This window comes from Arvicola amphibius, chromosome 2 (genome assembly GCF_903992535.2).
Source record: "Arvicola amphibius chromosome 2, mArvAmp1.2, whole genome shotgun sequence".
Lineage (NCBI taxonomy): Eukaryota > Metazoa > Chordata > Mammalia > Rodentia > Cricetidae > Arvicola > Arvicola amphibius.
This window is the reverse complement of record NC_052048.2, coordinates 34,668,920-34,684,178: the sequence shown is the minus strand read 5'-3', so window position 1 is coordinate 34,684,178 and position 15,259 is coordinate 34,668,920. Positions and strand designations below refer to the sequence as shown.

At 46.2% G+C, this 15,259-nt stretch overlaps 1 protein-coding gene across 2 annotated transcripts; it reads left to right on the top strand.

The window, feature by feature from the left end:
• Positions 1 to 10,082: 10,082 nt before the first annotated feature.
• On the top strand, positions 10,083 to 14,547 carry Jagn1 (jagunal homolog 1). 2 transcript variants are annotated; one of them, XM_038319481.2, is made up of 2 exons: positions 10,083 to 10,296; positions 13,588 to 14,547. In XM_038319481.2, the coding sequence occupies exons 1-2, from the start codon at positions 10,208 to 10,210 to the stop codon at positions 14,048 to 14,050; spliced, it is 552 nt and encodes a 183-aa protein (XP_038175409.1). In that variant the 5' UTR covers positions 10,083 to 10,207; the 3' UTR covers positions 14,051 to 14,547. The 2 variants fall into 2 exon arrangements, with proteins under 2 accessions (XP_038175409.1, XP_038175410.1); XM_038319482.2 differs by having other exon boundaries at positions 10,172 to 10,303.
• The last annotated feature ends 712 nt before the right edge of the window (positions 14,548 to 15,259 follow it).

The window sequence follows — 15,259 nt, the reverse complement described above, 5'->3', positions numbered from 1 at the left end:
GTCCCTGCCTCCTCAGTCAAGTAAAGCCATTCTTCCCTTCTGATAACTCGGATTCTCCCCAGGTCAACCCTACAGAGTCAGAGTCCCCTCACCCCCATCTGTTGCTACCCAAGCGCTCTTGTTCAGTCAGGTTTCTTATACCTACCCCTCACAGAGCTCCACCAACCCCCCTCACCTGCTGTCTGGTAGTCAAATACCCCAGTTCCTCTCCTCTCCCTCACCTCCTAGCCTCCTGGTAATACTGCGAGGCACAGCCCAGGCCTCCCTCCATTTTATTTCCATGTCCACTGAAACCACTCCCCTGGCCCCCAGCCCCAGCTAGGGAAAAGAGCATAGGGAATGAATTTGAAACCCTCCCCTAGGGATTTCAAGTCAGACTGATTTCCAGAAAGCCCCGAAAGGGGGAAGAAGGCATGTTTCGAAAGCGCTAGAAGAAAGAGGTACTGTCCAGGACATGGTACCAGGCAAGAGGGCACAGGAAGCAGCAGACACAGACTGTGGCATGTGTTCTACCCCCACACTGGCTGTTCGTGTTCACACGAATTGCCTTCTGTCAGCCCTGATTTTCTCCTCTGCATAAGGAATAGCACTCCTGTTGAAGCCAGGTACAGTGGCTCAGAGCTGTAATAGCAGCTCTTGGGAGACTGAGGCATACATAAAGAGGGCCGTGAGTTTGAAGCTGGCCTGGGCTATTGAGTAAAGGCCTGTCTCCAAATAAAAAATCTATCCATAATGAAAAATTTTGCAACTTAGGCACTCAATAGATAGAAGTGACTGTTATTGATAAAACAGTATTGTAATATATAGAAACAGAGATTAAAACAAGGTGAAATATGTAATATTAAAATAAAATATCTTGCCAGGAGTGGTAGCTCATGCCTACAATGACTATGATCCCACCAAGCACTTGGGAAGCCAAGGCAGGAAGACTGCTGTGAATGAAACCAGCCTGGGCTACAGAGTAACAATCTAGCAAGAGAAGGGAGTGGAAAATCACAAATATAGTGAAGTACATGACCCAAGAGACAGGCAGGAGGATCATCTCCAATTCAAGAGAAGACTGAGCAATAGAGTCTCAAAAAAAAAAAGCTTAAGGGCTGGAGAGATGGCTCAGTGGTTAAGGGCATTGTCTGCTCTTCCAAAGGTCCTGAGTTCAATTCCTGGCAACTGCATGGTGGCTCACAACCATCTGTAATGGGGTCTGGTGCCCTCTTCTGACCTGCAGGCATACACGCATACAGAACATTGTATACATAATAAATAAATAAATAAATATTTAAAAAATCTTAAAAAGAACATAAGATCTATAATCTATTGCTGTAAACACTACAACTAAAAAAATTAAGCTAAGGTCAGCAAGATGACCCAGTGAGTAGGGGCACTGGCTGTCAAACCTGATAGCCTGAATTTGATCCTCAGGACCCACATGGTAGAAAGAGAGAACTGACTCCCACAGGTTGTCCTTACGTGAATCCACACACTTAATAAATAAAAATCTCTACATCAAAACCTCTACAAGAAACATTCACATCATTTCTAGTGCTGGAGAGATGTCTCAGCTGTCAAGAGCACTGGCTTCTCTTCCAGAGGATCCAGGTTCCTTTACCAGCACCCACATGATCATTTATAACTCCAGTTCCAGGGGATCTGATGCCCTCTTCAGGCCTTTGTGGGCACTGCATGCATACGGTGCAAAGACATACATTCAGGGAAAACACGATACACATAAATAAAAATAAATCTTCAAGAAGTCTAGCAATCAGAGAGACAGAAAAGGAAATTTATTCGGTGTAACCACACCAGGAAAAGTGAGTGGATCAGCCTCTTAAGTACTGTTTTTTTTTTTGGGTGCAGATGGCAGCTCTAGGATTCCACAGGAGAAGAACAAAAAAACGGGACAACTGGAGATAGTAGCCCTGCCTCCCAGCATTTGGGAGGCAGAGGCAGGGGAATCTCTATGAGTTTGAGGCCAGCCTGAATAACATGGTGGATTCCAGGCTAACAAAAGCTACAGAATAAGGCACTGTCTCAAAAATTAAAACAAAATGGGGGCGGGGGGAGAGAATAAATATATACAGACAAGCTGTTTTGTTCAAACTATTCTAATCGGCTGCTACCTCCAGTCTGGAGTATGGATCCTGTGGTTGCTAGGGAGTGGATTGCCTCCCATGTCAACTGTTCCTGGTTTTTGTGACAAGCTGAAAAGGAAACAGACTCAGAAGGAAATCAGAGCAGAGGGGCTGAATCAGAATGAGGATTGTGTCTTCCTTCAGGTTGAGGGCAACCACTGGAGACTTCTAGGCACTACTGAAGTGGTTTGGAACAGGATGTGGCAAAAGCTTAATGCTGGCAACCTGTAATGTTTCTACAGATCCTTTTTATATCTATTTTATTTTTAAAAGAGTTATTTGTGTATGAATATTTGCATCTATGTATGTGGACCACATTCATGCAGTGCCTGTGGAGGCCAGAAGAGGGCGACAGATTCCCTGAAACAAGAGTTGCCAGTTGTATGGTGCTGAGAACTGAGCTTCCCTCCTCTAGGAGAACAACACATGCTGTTAACCACTGAGCCATCTGTCCGGCCCTCGCCCACCCCTTTCTATGTGTGTACTTATGTGTGTGGGAGCATGTGTGCATATGTGGAGGTCAGAGGACAGTCTGCTAAAGTTGATTCTCTCCTTCCACCCTGTGGGTCCTAGGGATAAAACCCAGACTGGGAGCATTTCCCTGTACCTGCAGAGCCATCTCCCGGGCTTTGTCCCAGTAAACCTTGAAAATGTCTTTCCTACCCCTGGTATCTTCATCCTTAAAGGGGAAGGACAAAGCTCCAGGTAAAATGAGTGGAAATAGGCCTTTAATACCATTCTTTAAGATAAGAAATTAAAATTTTTTTCTCAGAACCTTTTCTTTCTTTCTTTTTTTTTTTTTTGGCAAGGTTTTCTTTGTGTAGCCTTGGTTTTTCTGGAACTTGATTTGTAGGACAGGCAGGCCTTGAACGCAGAGACCCACCTGCCTCTGCCTCCCTGAGTGCTGGGACTAAAACCACGCACCTGGTTAGGACAAGTTTTTTTTGTTTTGTTTTGCTTTGCTTTTTAAATGCCTACCACATCTACAGGCATAGCTGAGTTGGGGAAGCTGATTCAAGCCTTAAGATAGCAAAGGGTTAGAGGTGTCAATGCAGCATGAAGACAGAGATGCCCAGCTTTTCTCTGTCCTTTGGTCACCTGGCAGGCCTCTGCAGGTCCAAGGGAGGACTCACTGGCTCTCTTGGTACGCCATTAGTTAGAGCTAAGGCAGTCCCTGGAAGAGGCAACATTCATTCATTGAGCGCTTGCAGCGTGTCGCCCTGATTGATAATGCAGCAGAAAGCAAGACAGCTTTAGGCCACTCGGGAAGAGCTGGAGCAGAGACGCACTGGAGGCCGGAGCGCTGAAGCACTGAAGTAGCTCTCGTCCTGATCCCTAGGCGGCGTCAACCTGGCCCACACACCGAGAGGTGCTGCCTGATGGTGGTGGCGGCCCAGGCGCTTTCGTCCCAGCACTCAGGAGGCAGGGCCAGCCTGGTCTACAGAGGGAGTTCCAGGACAGCCAGAGCTACTTAGAGATACCCTGTCTAGAAAAACCAGAAAAAGGGGTCTCACAAAAACAAAACAACAGCGGAAACGTCTTTTGTTTGTTGTTTCGTTTTGTTTGCTTTCAAATAATGCCCTGGGAAGAAGGAAAAAAAGTAAAACGGTGCAGTTGGGCGCAGTGGCTCAGACCTGGGTCCGAGCCCTTTAGCTGCCGAGGCAAGCCCATCGCTTTGGGTTCAGGTCTCTCCGCCCTGCATAGAGAGTTGTGGACTATAGAGTAAGACCTTGACTTTCAAAAAACACAAAGGTCGTCAAAATGGCTCAGCGGATACTTGTAAGCTTGACCTGAGTTCAGTCCTTGGGAGCTACATAATGGAAAGAACTGACTCGCCTGAATCATTTAACTGCGCTCGTGCACGTGTCTGTCTGTGTGTGTGTGTGTGTGTGTGTGTGTGTGTGTGTGTGTGTGTGAGAGAGAGAGAGAGAGAGAGAGAGAGAGAGAGAGAGAGAGAGAGAGAGAGAGAATAAATGAGTATAATTAAAAAAAAAACCAAAAGCCACAAACAAGAACAAAACCAATGTCTGGAGAACTAAAGGAGAGGTAGAGCAGATAATCTGATGTCCTAAGGGGAATTAGAGAGAAACCAGCACAGCACAAAGAAAGCTATAAAGGCCTTTTATTCCCTCACTTTGGAGGTGGTAGAAACTAGAGGATCAGGAGTTTAAGGCCATCTCATCTAAATAGAAAGTAAGTTCAGGGCTTGCCTGGGTTATGTGAAACCCTGTCAAAGAAAGAAAGAAAGAAAGGAGGGAGGGAAGGAGAGAGGGAGGGAGGGAGGGAGGGAGAAAGAAAGAAAGAAAGAAAGAAAGAAAGAAAGAAAAGATGTGATTCAACAAATCTGAGACTGAAACACAAAAATAGCTCAACTCTCCAGCAGACAGCAGAGCGGGGAGGGAGGGGGAATGTCCAAGGGAAGCAGTTCCGCAAGGAAGTTCTAGGGAAAGGGTCAGGTCCCTCCCTTCTACATCCACGCCCCAAACATCTATTAAACATTCCATGTTGTAATGAGCATGGAAACAGATTCCTCTGAATGAATAAATAAAGGGGAATCTGTAGTGTAGATAGAGCAGGAAATTTATAGAATAAGAATGAATGTAACTTGGTGTAATGTAAAAACATTTCTTCTTGTGTGTGGTGTGGAAAATTACTAAGGTGAAATATTAAGAGAATATTTGTCTGCTTCAAGGCTGCCACACACATCTGGCCCTGCCAGATGAGGGGGCTGCACCCAGCAACCGTGGTAACAAAGTAATCTTGCCACACAAGATGGACTCCCACCCTTCTGTGGCCAGTCGATACTGATAACACAGGACATCTGGTTATCGGAAGGATCAAACGAGGGGCATTGTCGAACTAGAATAAAAGAGAGGGCTGAAGCAGGACAGTTATCTCACTTCTTACAATGGCCTGGGCACCAAGCCTTGTAGAGAGAGATCCTCCAAGCCTGCCTCCCAGAAAGCAGAAATATTAAACGCCTTGCCTAAACATTTAATGCTCTGTCTCCCGAGTACAGAGTTTCATCTCCCGAAAACAGACATTTAACGCCTTGCATCCCGAATGCAAAGCCTCATTCCCTGAGAGTGGACATTGAAGGTCTGTCTCCCGAGAACAGACAAGATACTCTGCCTTTCAGAACGCTTTGCCATCCCATCTTCGAGAATGGTGAACTAAGAGCCTTGTCTCCCGAGATTCGGTCACCCGAAAAGCCGAGCCCAAAGGCCCTACACTCTGAGATAGACTAGCACCAGGCCACACATTGATCCAGCACTCAATACCAGACAGGAACAGGACATTGGAACCTTATCTCCTGAGCGCAGACTACGGGGTCAAGAGTAGAGCGTCACTATCCAGTCCCCAGTGCGGTCAGGCGTCCTGCCTGAAGAAATTCAGAAAGCCCTTTTTAAGCTGAAGAATACCAGGTCGTATGATGCTATTTCATGCGTGTATGAGATGTTAAGAGAAGAGCATAGACGGGATAATACATATGTTTAGTGTGTGAAGAGTTAAGAGATATGGATAATTGATAAGATTAGGAAATGTTAATGGATAATTTAAGGTTAAAAAGTGTTTTATAGATAAGTAATGGATAAGTTGTATTAAGGTTAAGAAGTATTTTATGGATACGTGATAAGTTAGATTAAGGTTATGAATGGGTTTTATGTATTAGGTTTAGTAGGATTAATAATTGTGATATTGAATTGCCTGTGTGTTACCCATTATCATTCCCCCGTGCCTATTAAGATTATAAACCCCATGGATACATTGGATATTGAAGTTGCTAGTAAAGACAGTTCTCTTGCTTGATCTGGTCACTCATCGCTCTCTGGGGAGAAGGGCACAGAGTCTTCATAGATATTACTCGAAAAGAACCTGGAGCTCGTAACACATGTGTACTTGATGTTTCTGGATAGATAGGCTAAAGGGTGATTCATGCCAGCTGACACACTAAGTTTAGCACTGGAAGAACAGAAAAAAAAAGGCAGCAGAAAAAACCAGCCCAATGCAGTGAGTGCCTGCCTGAAGGGGTTCTTCATGGACTTAGAGAAGGCCCTTGGATCTCATGGAAATTCCTCTCAAGAAACACTCCTGTAATATTAGCAGTTAGCAGCCGTCAGGCACTTTGAGCCTCGGGGGCACAGAGGACTCAGTTCTGGTCCCTGCCTTTGGAATTCACATTCAAAGGGCTCTCAAGTCACGCACTGTGTAAGAACCTTCCAAGACACTTTAGAATAGAGCAATACTGTGGCGATGACTCAGAACTGAGTGGGTGAAAAGGGCCCTTAAGCCCAACACTTGGAAGACAGAGGTAGACAGATCTCCATGAGTTTGAGACCAGCCTGGTCTACATAGCAAGTTCCAGGTCACTAGCCATGGTTATGTATAGAGACCCTGTCTCTCTACAAAAAAAAAAAGAAAGAAGGAAGGAAGGAAGGAAGAAAGGAAGGAAGGAAAGAAGAAAGAAAGAAAGAAAGAAAGAAAGAAAGAAAGAAAGAAAGAAAGAAAGAAAGAAAGAAAGAAGTTTGACAGGCTGGGAAACAGCTCAGCAGTTAGAGCACTGTTGCTTCGCTGAGCATCTGGGTTCAGTTCCCAGGACCACGTGGTGGTTCACAATCATCTATAATTCCAGGTCCAGGGGGTCTGATGTCCTCTTGGGGCACCAGGCATCCACATGGTGCACATACATTCATGCAGGCAAAACACTCATAAAATAAACTTTTGTTTTGTTTTGGTTTTGAGACAGGGTTTCTCTGTGTAACCCTGACTATCCTGGAACCCACTCTAACTCTGTAGACCAGATTGGCCTCAAACTCAGAGATCTACCAGCCTCTGCCTCCCGAGTGCTGGGACTAAAGGCATGCACCACCATGGCCTGGCCCTAATAAATCCTTTAAAAAAATAAAAAAAAAACTTGATAAGTATTCAACTATTCTTCAGTGGCTGAGAGACTGCTGCCCTTCCAAAGAGCTGGAGTTGGGGTCTCAGCTCCCACTGAGGAGGCTCATGACCACTTGCAACTCCAGCTCAACCTCTTCTGGTTTCCACAGGTACCCACACACAGGTTCCCCACACACATACACATGCACATGTACACATGCGTGCGCGTGCACACACACACACACACACACACACACATGCACACTCGCACACACACACTCTTCATGCTAACCTTGTAACACTCTGAGCAAAATCAAAGACACAAGAAGCCAGGCACAGTGACACATGCCTGAGTCCCAACATTTGAGAAGCTAGAGAGAATCAGACAGGAATTGGGGCCACTTGGACAGCATCAAGAGAAATTGTCTTTGAACATATGAAAGGATAGTATCACAGAAATAGAATTGCAATTTAAACCAGGATTGTGACCTCCCCCCCAAAAAATAGAGGGCTGGAGAAATGCTCAGTGGTTAAGAACACCTGCTGTTCTTACAGAGGACCTAGGTTGTCTTGCTTTGTTGAGATAGGGTCTCACTATGTAGCTCTGTCTGTCCTGGAATTCACTGTGTAGACCAGGCTACTACAGCATGTATATCTGTGCACCAGATGCATGTCTGGTGCTAGAAGCTTCCAGAAGAGAGCGCCAGATCCTCTGAAACTGGAGTCATAGGTGGTTGTGAGCTGCCATGTGAGCAGCGGGAATTGCACGTGGGTCCTCTGCAAGAACCGCCAGCGTTCTTAACTGTTGGGCCATCTCCCTAGCCCCTGACACCTGTTTCTAAGGAATATGCTTTTTTTTTGAGACAGGGTTCCTCTGTGTAACAGTTGTGGCTGTCCTGGAACTGGTCCTGTAGACTGGGCTGGCCTTGAACTCACAGAGATCCACCTGCCTCTGCTTCCCGAGTGCTGGGATTAAAGGTGTGCACCACCACCCAGCACATTTTTGTTTTGAGTTAATACGTGTTGGAAAAAATTTTCCAGATCAGTAAGAAACACCATCTTTACTATTTCTTCCTGCAGCTTCTCAGCAATATTTTAACTCAAAGATCTCCCTTATATCCAGCTCTCAAGCCTCTGGGTTGTTTCTTGCTTCTGCTACTGACATAGACTTCATCTTGATCCCCTCCAGCCCATTCTCCATACAGCAACTAGATATGCGAACATAAATGACAGGCAGATAGACAGACAGACAGACAGACAGACAGACAGATAGGTGGATGGATAGATAGATAGATAGATAGATAATAGACAGATAGATAGATGACAGATAGAGAGATGTATGGTAGATAGATAGATGGCAGATAGATAATTGGATAGATATATGTATGGATAGGCCGGGCGGTGGTGGCGCACGCCTTTAATCCCAGCACTCGGGAGGCAGAGGCAGGCGGATCTCTGTGAGTTCGAGGCCAGCCTGGTCTACAAGAGCTAGTTCCAGGACAGGCTCTAAAAAAGCTGCAGAGAAACCCTGTCTCGAAAAACCAAAAAAAAAAAAAGATATATGTATGGATAGATAGATAGATAGATAGATAGATAGATAGATAGATAGATGATAGATGGTAGATGATGGTAGATATCACTCTATGTTGCCTAGGCTGACCTCAAATTCATGCTTCAGCTTTTTAAATGGTAGGGTTACAGGCATACACTTTCGTGCCCAGCCCAACCATTTGTTTGCTATTTTAAACTTTTAATTTAAAATTTTTGTTTGTCTATAGGTGTTTGGCCTGCATGCAGGACTGCATACTATGTGTGTGCAGTATTTACCTCTGCCAGAAGAGGGTGCCAGAAAGTCTGAAATTGGAAATTCAGTCTAGTGTGAGCTGCCACGTGGGTGTTAATCGCCAAACCCCAGGGGGCTGGAGAAGGATCAGTGGTTAAGAGAGCTTGTTCTTGTAGAGAACCATGTTTTGTTTCCTGGATCTTACGTGGTATATCAGAAAGGAACTCCAGTTCCAGAGGATTTGACACCCTCTCCTGGCCTCCTCTGGTTCCAGGTATGCATCTGGTACTCAGACATATACACGCCCTGCACAGTGACCAAGCCCTCTGTGAGTTCAAGACTGACCTACGTAGTGAATTCCAGGACATAGTGAGACCCTGTCTCAAACAAACAATCTGGGTCCTTGCAAGAACAGCATGTGCTTTTAACCACCGACTCATCTCTCCAGCCCTCTTTTTTTTTTTTTTTTTAAGACAGTGTCCCACATAGCCCAGGTTGACCTCTTAACTCCCTATGTAGCCGAGGTAAACCTCCTCATCCTCCTGCCGCAGGGTGTCACTCAGTTCAGATCCTGCCACTATGGATGGTGCTGCAGTGAAGAAGAACTGCTTCTGTGCTGCCTCAGCCTCTGAGTGTCGCCTTTCGACACAGAACCTTCGGGAGTATGACATCTTTGCTCTGGACCCTAACCTCACGGTTATGTGGAGCTGCATGAAGTGTAAGTGCACAACCAGTCACTGGACAATTGATCAAAGATGCCAAGTCTAGATAGGCATGGAGTTTAAGACTATAATCACGCCTTGGGAGACAGAAGCAAAAAGACTGTCAAGAATTCGAGGCCATACTCAACACATGAGACCCTGTCTCATGAATAAGAACTTAGGGTCTAGGCTCAAAAGGTCTGGGTTCAAATCCCAGCACTCACACTGTAGCTAACAATAATCTATCTTACATCCTTTTCCAGTCTCTCCTGGAACAAGAGACATGTGGTACATATATGTGTGTGTGTGTGTACATACACACACACACACACACACATATATACATGTGGTTCATATATGTATATATATATATATATATAGTGTGTGTATCGACAAAAAACACATATACAAAGAGGTAAGCAATTTTAAAAATGTTTTATAATCAAGTAGAAGTGCTAATTCTAGGGACTAAATTAATTCCTCAACCGTGGTACTCCGGAAGAAGCAAGCCTGGTTTGAAAGAACTAGGACGCATGCGCGGAGGAGAAACCACAGAGTCAGTCCTCCCGGGATAGAGAGGCCGGAAGTTCTCCCGTAGCAGCACGCCGAGTGGTGAAAGCGTCCAGCGGCGGCGAGAACGGGGTCCGCTGGGGTTTGACTGTGTCGGTGAAGCAGACGGTCGGCGTGAGCGGCCTGGGCTTCGGTTCTGCACGATGGCGTCTCGGGCAGGCCCGCGAGCGGCCGGCACCGACGGCAGCGACTTTCAGCACCGGGAGCGCGTAGCCGTGCACTACCAGATGAGGTATGAGGTGAGCCAGGAGCACCGAGGCCTTCCCCGGGAGGAGCCTGCGGGTCCCTGGAAGCGAGCCAGCGATCCTCACGGCGTCGCTCCCCACGCCAGCTGTCGTGTGCCACCGGGTCCCCCGCTCCGGCGACCTCCTCGGGTCTGTTTACAGGCCAGGGAAGCCCAGCGGCCCGCCTTGGCCTGCCTTATGCTTTGAGGGGATCCAGGCTGCACAGGCTCGTGGATCGATGCTGCTGGCCCCTCTGTGTGTCCTTGGGAAAGTCACTTTTCTTTGTCAAATCGAGTTCCCACAGTGTAGAGCTCAGGCTGGCCTCGAACTCACGGCCTTCGCTCCTCAGCCTCTCGAGTGCTGGGATTTCAGGAATACACCTGGTCTGAAAACAAATTAACTTTTTTATAAAAAAAGAAAACGTGTGAGAGAGAGAGAGAAAGAGAGAGAATTTGTGCACACGAGAGCAGGTTTAGATCCCTCGGGGCTGGAGTTACAGACGTGTATGAATCCAGCTGAGGTGGGTACTGAGAACCAAACCCAGAAGGATGACAAGCCATCTTTCTCAGCACAGCGCCGAAGCGATTTGGTGAGGTAAAGTCTTGGTATGTAGTCCAGGCTAGCTTCCAGGAGCAGCAGCCAGTGCTCTGAACCGCTGAGCCATCTCTCCTGCCCCTAGGCAAGTTATTACTAATGGAGCCTCATCTCCCTCATCTTCAGAGGGAGAGAAATCTTACATTTTTTAGGTTTTCGTTAGGAATTAGCAAAACATTAGTGTAACGGGAGGAGCACAAGAAATACCACATGCAGCTGCTAAATTGTAGGGCTCTTTGGTGGGTGTGGGTGGTAAAAGGTGTCCCTGTCTAGCCCGAGTTTCGGCATGTCCGTGTAAGGAGGTCTTTCTGCATTCCTTTATTGGCTTGATAAATCCTTACTGGCCATCTATCTTTCCTGCATTGTCTTAGGCACTGAGGACATTAACAGTGAGCAAAAAACAGACTTGGTATTTGCTTTCAAGTTACCCTTTTTTTTTCTTTTTTCTTTTCCCCAGGTTATATTTTTTTTTAAAGATTTATTTATTATGTATATAACATTCTGCCTCCATGTATGTCCACATGCCAGAGGAGGGCGCCAGATCTCATTACAGATGGTTGTCAGCCACCATGTGGTTGCTGGGAATTGAACTCAGGACCTCTAGAAGAGCAGCCAGTGCTCTTAACCACTGAGCCATCTCCCCAGCCCCCCCATGTTATACTTTCAATAAAGGTTTTGGTTTGGGGTTTTTTATTTTTGCTTTTATTTTGTTTTTAAGGATTAGGAGAACCAGGGATGTTAAACACTGGGCTGTCTCTTCAGAGGGAAGAGATGTAGAACCTGTTTCCTACCCAGAAGGCCAGCAGCATGCATGGGTTAACAACCTGGTAGCCTTTGGGCTGTGTGGTTGAGATCATACTAGATCCTGCCCTAGGTCTTCATCATGAGCTTGTCAATCTATAGAGGACATCTTTGTCTGTTTATTTTTGGTTTTTCAAGACCGGGTTTCTCTGTGTAGTCCATGGCTGTCCTGGAACTTGCTCTGTAGACCAGGCTGGCCTCAAACTCAGAGCTCTGCCTTGCTCTGCCTCCTGAGTGTTGGATTTAAAAGTGGGCATCATCAGTGCCCTATAGACCTGTCTTTATGGAAGATGTCATGTGTACTGTAAAGAGTTTTGATGTAGTCATATCTTAAGCTTTATTTTGCACATGAGATTGATTATCACCAGAACATTTTTCATCAAATTGTGCTGTGCTTAAATATGCTAAAGTCAACTACTTGGGGGTCAGACTCCTGAAGTTTGCACCCACACCAGGTACTGAGTTGTGCTGAACTGAGCTACCTTCCTGCCTCCTGCAGATTCTTAGCTATGCTGGCAGTGGTGGAAGACAGCCCCTCGTTGGCTCAGCTGTTAAGAGCACTTGCTGTTCTTGCAGAGAGTCTAAATTCAGTTCCCAGTACCCACGTTAGGAGGCTCACAACCAACAACCTGTAACTCCAGTGCCAGGGGGCTCTCACGCCCATTTCTGGCCTCCCAGCAGCACAGGGGTGCATGTGGTGCACACACAGACACAGAAGATATATTTTAAAAGAGAAACAGAAAAACCAAACTGGATCCTGCCTTCAAGGAGCTTGAATGCCAGAAGGGATTTTTTTTTTCCTTTTCTTTTTAAATTGCCCACATTTCCTATAATGAATTTTTTCTTTAAATCCATTGAATTCTTCTTCTGGCTCTTTTCCTCTTTCTGTACGGAAGGATGACAAGCCCTTTGGACCTTTCGTTTTCAACTTTGGGCCCCTGCCTAATGGTGCCTCATAACCAAGCTCTTGTTTTGTGAGCAGAAACCTTGCTCTTGAAGCTGTGAGAAGGATAACAGCTGAGACCTGAGAGGATTAGATAGAGAGAGACGTGCTTCCTTCACATGCAGACTGTAGCTGGAGAAACGGGGAGCCCGGGCTATGTTCCTTGTTATACTTTCCCTCCTGGTCTTTGCTTCTGTGATAGAAGCCGCCGCCTCCTTCCTTCCTTCCTTCCTTCCTTCCTTCCTTCCTTCCTTCCTTCCTTCCTTCCTTCCTTCCTTCCTTCGTTTGTTTTTGAATCATAGTTTCTCTGTGTAACAGCACTGGCTGTCCTGGAACTCACTTTGTAGATCAGGCTGGACTCAAACTCACAGAGATCTCCCAGCCTCTGCCTCCCGAGTGCTGGGATTAAAAGCCTGTGCCACCACCACCTGGCACGAAACCATCTTTCTTACCACAGCTCAGAATTCTTGTCATGATTTGGTGAGATAGTGTCTTAGTATGTGATCCAGGCCAACTTGTCATTTGAGATCCTCCTGCATCAGCCTCCCAGGTGCCCTTACTGTTCTTTAGTTCACAGTCTTTGTAGCTGTCTGTTCCTACCGCTACTGTGCGTCTTGCCACTTGATTCCCTGAAACACAAATACTTAAATGCTTATGCCTCCGTGCCTGCATGTTTTTGCCTCTGAATAGAGTGCCCACCTCCACTCATCTTGGAACCTCAGCTGAATAGCTAGCTCTTTCCTCTAGATAGCCTGCTCTAGGATTCCATCTCATGTTAAATTGGTTCCCCCCTGGGATATCTTGGCTTATATGTATTTACTTGAATTTTATACTTCATTTTGCCCAGCCTGTGTTAGAGGCTGTGTCATTCAGATTGTATCCATGTGACCAGTACAGGAGTATAGTTGGTGGTCAGACCAACTTGAATGAAAATTGCTTCTCCCTCTGTTCTGCCTTACAGTGTGACGCTCAAGTCTGAAATTAAGAAGCTGATCTACGTGCATCTGGTCATATGGCTGCTGTTGGTTGCCAAGATGAGTGTGGGACACCTGAGGCTCTTGTCACATGATCAAGTGGCTATGCCCTATCAGTGGGAATACCCGTATTTGTTGAGCATTGTGCCCTCTCTCTTGGGCCTTCTCTCCTTCCCTCGAAACAACATCAGCTACCTGGTGCTGTCCATGATCAGCATGGGGCTCTTCTCCATCGCTCCCCTCATTTATGGCAGCATGGAGATGTTTCCTGCGGCACAGCAACTCTACCGCCATGGCAAGGCCTACCGCTTCCTGTTTGGCTTCTCTGCTGTCTCCGTCATGTACCTGGTGTTGGTACTGGCAGTCCAAGTTCATGCCTGGCAACTGTACTACAGTAAGAAACTCTTGGACTCTTGGTTCACCAGCACACAGGAGAAGAAGCGTAAATGAAGCCTGCCTGAGGACTTCTGATGGGTAAACCCTGGGTCTCCTATTGAGCAGCATGAAGGGGGCTGTTCAGAATCTCCATAACGGGGGCATCTGTATTGTTGGCCCCGCGTGCACACAAGGCTCAGACTTTGGCCTTGAGTTCTGCGACCATCTGTTGAGGTGACAAAGCTGTAGCGTTTAATTTATTCTTGACTGGCTACACAGCTGGGTGGCCGGTATGGCACACCTCGACTGGCTGAAGTTCAGGCCCTCCAGGGTCTGGTTTTCCAGACTGAGCCTTATCCTTGCCTTCTCTTGGTCGTATTCCCTACTCCATCCATCACCTCTTCACCACCAATACTAAAAGAGATCTTGAATAAATCAGTACATGAGATTCTACTTAATCTGTAGGTCATGGGGCAGGCAACACATGGGAAGTTGCTCCCCTACAGACCACTCTGTTCACTGAAAACCATTTTAATTAAAAAGAACCTCAATAAAGTTAAGACTGTCCTGTGCCTTGTGTTTGAGATTTGATTGAATTCAAAATTGTATTGCTTAAAGGCATTAGATATTCTGAAAAGAGCAGATGCTTCCTGAGGAACATAAGACTGTCACTGCAGAGGAAGTGTACAGCCTAAGTCAGCTGTGGCCCTGTGGCTCTTTGTGAGAACAACCGTGGGATGGGGGTCACTGGAGGAATAGCTCAGAGGTTAAGAGCACTGGCTGCTCTTACAGAGGTCACAGTTCTCAGCACCCACATGGTGGCTTAAAACCATTTGTAACAACTATTCAAGGGATTTGATGCCTTCTTGTCTCCGGACAAACTAGGGCAAGCATGAGGTACAAGACAAGCATGCAGGCAAAACACTCATACACAGAAAATAGGGTTTGTTTTTAAGACATGGTTTCTCATTGTAGCCCTGGATGTACTGAACTCACTATGTCCATTGTCTACCATGTGCAGGGAATAAAGGTGTGTGTCACCCTACCTAGCAATGTGTGTGTGTGTGTGTGTGTGTGTGTGTGTGTGTGTGAGCCAGGGCCAGACACTTAATCTCCACCTGTCAAGCAGCTTGTTTTGGCTTGAGTTAATTCTTTTGTTTGTTTGTTTTTTGTTTTGGATTTTTGTTGTTCACTTGGTTTTTTGGTTGGTTTTTTGAGACAGGGTTTCTTTGTGTAACTTTAGAGCCTACTTACTCTCTAGACTAGGCTGGCCTCGAACTCAGA

Excerpts from the sequence above, each read along its gene's own strand:
- Jagn1 (XM_038319481.2), top strand. The coding sequence starts at position 10,208 with ATGGCGTCTCGGGCAGGCCCGCGAGCGGCCGGCACCGACGGCAGCGAC. Across the intron at positions 10,297-13,587 it reads GCCGTGCACTACCAGATGAG|TGTGACGCTCAAGTCTGAAA; the intron begins GTATGAGGTGAG and ends TCTGCCTTACAG.